At 59.4% G+C, this 4,514-nt stretch overlaps 1 protein-coding gene across 1 annotated transcript in view; it reads right to left on the minus strand.

Annotated features, from left to right (window-relative positions):
- Positions 1–823: 823 nt before the first annotated feature.
- Positions 824–4,514, minus strand: part of LOC103753818 (aldehyde dehydrogenase family 3 member B1-like) — a 4,540-nt gene continuing 849 nt past the window's right edge. Inside the window, exons 3-10 of the mRNA XM_018083360.2 lie at positions 4,040–4,150; positions 3,830–3,950; positions 3,614–3,699; positions 3,322–3,403; positions 2,682–3,068; positions 2,325–2,491; positions 2,048–2,147; positions 824–1,063 (exon numbers count right to left, since the gene is read on the minus strand). Of these exons, the coding sequence (XP_017938849.2) occupies positions 870–1,063; positions 2,048–2,147; positions 2,325–2,491; positions 2,682–3,068; positions 3,322–3,403; positions 3,614–3,699; positions 3,830–3,950; positions 4,040–4,150 (1,248 nt within the window). The 3' untranslated portion in view covers positions 824–869. The remainder of the gene's footprint in view (positions 1,064–2,047; positions 2,148–2,324; positions 2,492–2,681; positions 3,069–3,321; positions 3,404–3,613; positions 3,700–3,829; positions 3,951–4,039; positions 4,151–4,514) is intronic.

Below are 4,514 nucleotides of genomic sequence, written 5' to 3' on the forward strand. Positions count from 1 at the left end.
CGCGGAGCTTCCCGGGCCCCGGCACCTCCCGGGCCCTGGCACTTCCCGGGCTTCCGGGGCCTCCCGGCCAGTTCTTACAGCAGCACGGGCCGCGGGTGTCGGAAAGTCTTGAACTTGGAGCAGCCTAGCCCGCTTTGACCCACTGCAGAGCCCGGCACCGGGCACAGCCCCGAGGGAGCTCAAGGCGGGGACCAGGGCTCCAAGGACATGGAGAGCGGGGCAGGGGATCAGCCCGGGGGGCCTTCAGCGTTTGCCCGGGCCATGACCCCCAGCACAGCCGCGGGAGCGGGACGCCGGTACTGGGCATCGTCCCCCTTTCCTTGTGTTTCCCTATTAAACTGTCTTTATCTCAACACCCTTCTCAGATTCTCTCCCCCCGTCCTACCCAGGGGGATTCCTCTGGGATTCAGCCACGGCACTCCACAGCCCGGCAGGGGTGGGAATCCCTTTTCCGAGCACAACCAGCCCCCCACACTGGAGCATCATAGTGCTGGGATCATGGAGCAGGAGAAACCGGGGTCATGGATCAAGGGAAACTGGGATCGTGGTAAAGACTGGGATCATCCCAGCATAAGGATTTGGGATGAGAGCATTGCTGTGGACCTCCTCAGAGCAGAGTCCTCAGTGGGGGGGACACAGGTGTGACCCCTGTGCTGTGGTGGGGCCAGCAGTGATAGAGCTCCAGAGAGCCAGAAAAGGGGATGTGGGACTGGGATGGAGGGAGATGTGGGGGACAGGGGACTTCTGAGGTGAGCAGGGGTGCAGGGAGATGGAAGGGAAGCACACAGGATGTGAGGAAACACCTTTCATTGCACCTGGACACCACGGCCAGGGTCGGGGGGGATCCTTGGAACGGGACACAGGGACCCTCAGAGCAGGGTACAGTCATCCTTACGCGTCACCTTGGAAGTGGCCTGGATGATCCCAAATTTCTTCTGGCTATAGGGGGGGTAGCGAGGGGCATTGAGGGGCTCCCGGCCCATCCCACGCTTCAGGCAGCCACGGCAGTGGGAGAAGGTGTCGAAGGTGAACTTCCCGTGGTACATTCCCAGGCCGCTGTTCCCTGGAATACACAGCACAGGACCCTGGGGGGTGGCTGGATCTGGCCATCGTTTGGGTCACAAAGAACCCCACAGTTAAGCTCCCAGCTCCATAAAAATGGCACCCCATCTTCATCCAGCTGCTTTCCAAGCCATGGATGAACTTCCCAGGCATGTGACCGAAATCGGACCATCAAGGTAACCCAGTGCACGCCCAAATGGATGTCTGGAGTGGGAAGATCAGGCTGGGAGGTGGAAAGATTCCCAAAAACCCTCTCATCAGTGGATTTCACGCTTTCAGGTAACACATTTAGCAACTGTAAGGGCATCACTGATGAGTTGGTGGCAGCAGCAAGATGCTCTCACCACATGAGCTTCCCTACCACAGGAATACCCTCCAAAACACATCCCATCCATGCTGGATCTAGCCCTGGATCCAGCCCATGCTGCAAAGACTGGGGGTGGAGAGGGACAATGGTCAAGGTGGCTTTAGCAAGGTGGGACCCATCTCCAAGGAACAACGTTGAGAGGTGGAAGGTGACCAGCCAGGAACAAGCACGGGGAAGGCAGGCAGGTTGCCAAAAAATAAGGAAATCCCCCTGTGTGTTGATAAGGGATATGATAAAATTTCATGGGTCATCCCGAGCTGGGATTGGAAGGGACCTTAAAGATTGTCCAGTTCCAACCCCTCTGCCATGGGCAGGGACACCTTCCACTAGATTGTGTTGCTCCAAGCCCCAATTCCCAATGTTTTAAGCAAGACATTTCCATGGACACAGGGAACAGAGAGGTTGGGATAGGAAAAACAGAGAGAAGGAACCTCAGGGTGCTCCACGTGTGTCCAGCAAAGCCAAAGAGCCCAAGGTGAAGCAAATGGCTCCAGGAGGAGAATTTCCCTATGGACCACTGAGCCCTCTGGAGCAGAGAGTTCCCCTTGAGACCCTTCCTGACCATGGGTGGGATCACACCTGGCTCCTGATGGCCAGGCCTGAGGGCTCTGGACATACCAATCCCTCCGAAGGGCAGCGAGGTCAGCGTCACGTGCATCAGGGTGTCGTTGCCACAGAAGCCGCCGCTGCTCGTCCGCTCCAGGACCTGGTTCACCACCTGGGAGGGAGCAGAGAAGGGGGGAAGTGGGTCTCCAACCTCACTCTCGCACCTCCAGCTGCAATCCATCCCCCCTAACCAGGGCTGTGTGCTCCCAGGAAAATATCTGGAGCTCAGACATGGCTGGACACGCCTGCCAAGGAGCACAGGGCGGGTGCAGTCCTGGTGTCACTCTACCTTGTCACTGGAGGAGAATGCGTAGATGGCCAAGGGCCGCTCACGGCTGTTGATGAAGTCAATGGCTTCATCCATGTTGGCCACGACGACGATGGGCAGGATGGGCCCGAAGATCTCCTCCTGCATGACAGGGTCCGAGGGCTGCACATCCACCAGGACTGTGGGAGCTGCGGAGAAGAAACCCGACGGCACCAGCCGGGCACAGAGGTCAGAGATGACACCTTGGACCTCTTGCCAAGGCCCAGCTCCTCTATGTTAGGACACCCCGCCAAGCACCCAAATCCTGTGGAAACCTTCTCCACACGCCATATCCGCTCCACACACGGACAAAGACGTGCGTGAGGCCCAAGCCCTCACCGATGTAGCGCTCGGCCTCGTCCGTCTGTCCCCCGATGGCCACGCGCCCGCTGCACAGCAGCTTCCGCACCCGCTGGAACTGCTTGTCCCCCACAATGCGCCCAAAATCCGGGGATTCCTGGGGGTTGGGGCCGTAAAACTCCGTGATGGCCTCGCGCAGGGCGGGGAGCAGCTTCCCTTGCATCTCCAGGCTGCAGAGCAGGTAGTCGGGCGCGATGCAGGTCTGCCCCGCGTTGAAGAAGCGGCCCCAGACCACGCGCCGAGCCACGTTGGGTATGTCGCAGGTGTCGGACACGTAGCAGGGGTTCTTGCCCCCCAGCTCCAGCGTCACCGGCGTCAGGTGCTTGGCAGCGGCCGTCATCACGATCCGCCCCACCGGGGGGCTGCCTGTGGGCACGGAAAACGGGGGGGATGGGACAAACCCACCAGCCATCGCACACCTCTGCCATGGGGCACCCTGGGGCCAGAGCACACACACTGAGTCCCACCAGACCACAGACACACGCCCCAGATCCTCCAACACATCCTGGCACCACAACCCCAAGCCAATCTCTGCCTTTTAGCAGGTGTGTCCGGAGGGAATCCCTCTTCCCCCTCACACCAAAGCCAGGCAGGGCTCTGCTCTGTCCCACAGGATCACCTGTGTAGAAGATGTAATCGAACTTGTTCTCCAGCAGCCTTGTGGTCTCCTGCACACCCCCAGTTACCACAGCAAAGCAGTCCTGCAGGAGAACAGAACAGGTCCCCTCCTGTCACCATCTGTCCTCTCCAACAACATCGTGGGATGCTGGGACACTCACTGGGCATGGAGGAAGGAGGCTGGGCAGCTCATGGCACAAGGGATAGTGTACGGGTGGGCACAGGGCACAGCTCTGAGTGTGCAGGGGTAGGAACACCCCAGCCACGAGACAGGGATAGAGAGAGTATCTCACCTTGTCCAGGTAGCAGGGCAGCACTTCTGCCACGAGTCTCTCGGTGTTCTTGGATATTTCTGAGGGCTTGATGATGACACAGTTCCCTGGGGGAGATCGAGAGGGTGCTGGAGCAGTGACATGGTAACAGACAGCCCTTCTGGGGACGAAGTGCCTTTGCCAGTGCTTGGGACCGCCCCGATCCTCTGGGCCAGGGGACTGTAAGGTGGGGCTCACCAGCAGCGATGGCCCCGATGAGGGGCCCCAGGATGAGGTAGATGGGGTAGTTCCAGGGCGCTATGATGAGCACCACCCCGTATGGCTCCTTGCGGATGAAGGCCGAATCCAACCGGGTCGCCTGCAGGACACCCACCACAACAGGTCCCATCCTGCACCACCATCCCACCCGGCTCTGCCTCCCGTCCTCTCCCTCTGCTTCCCTCTCACCAGAGGCCTGTCCACGTGCTTGTCCTTCATCCAGTGGGACAGGTTGTTCAGGGTCTCGCGGAGCTCATTCTTGCACAGGAGTGTCTCGGATAATTCAACTTCAAAGGGCGGCTGGGGACACCGAGGACCTGACATGTCACCTCAGCGTGTCCCGCAGCACAGGGCAGCTCATATCCTCACACTCCACATTGTTTTCCCCAGGATCTGGGGACTGAAGCCCTGGAGCCTCCAAATCCCATGGTGAATGGGCACCCCCAAAGGTGCTGAGCAACCCCCTGTGTCTGTGGCATGAAGTTTTTAAGCACGGACTGCTTAAAAAAACCCAGGAAAACTGACGCAGGTCCCATTGATCCAAACAGCAGGAAGGATGGGGAGGGAAGGTGTCCAAAGGTTGGAGAGCAGCAGACAATGAGCCCTGTGTGGTGGTGGAGGCTCCAGCAGCAGAGCCACAGAGTGCAGCCACAGAGGCCAGGCT

Source organism: Manacus vitellinus, unplaced genomic scaffold, assembly GCF_001715985.3.
Source record: "Manacus vitellinus isolate BGI_N305 unplaced genomic scaffold, ASM171598v3 scaffold_63_pilon, whole genome shotgun sequence".
In the NCBI taxonomy this organism is placed as follows: domain Eukaryota; kingdom Metazoa; phylum Chordata; class Aves; order Passeriformes; family Pipridae; genus Manacus; species Manacus vitellinus.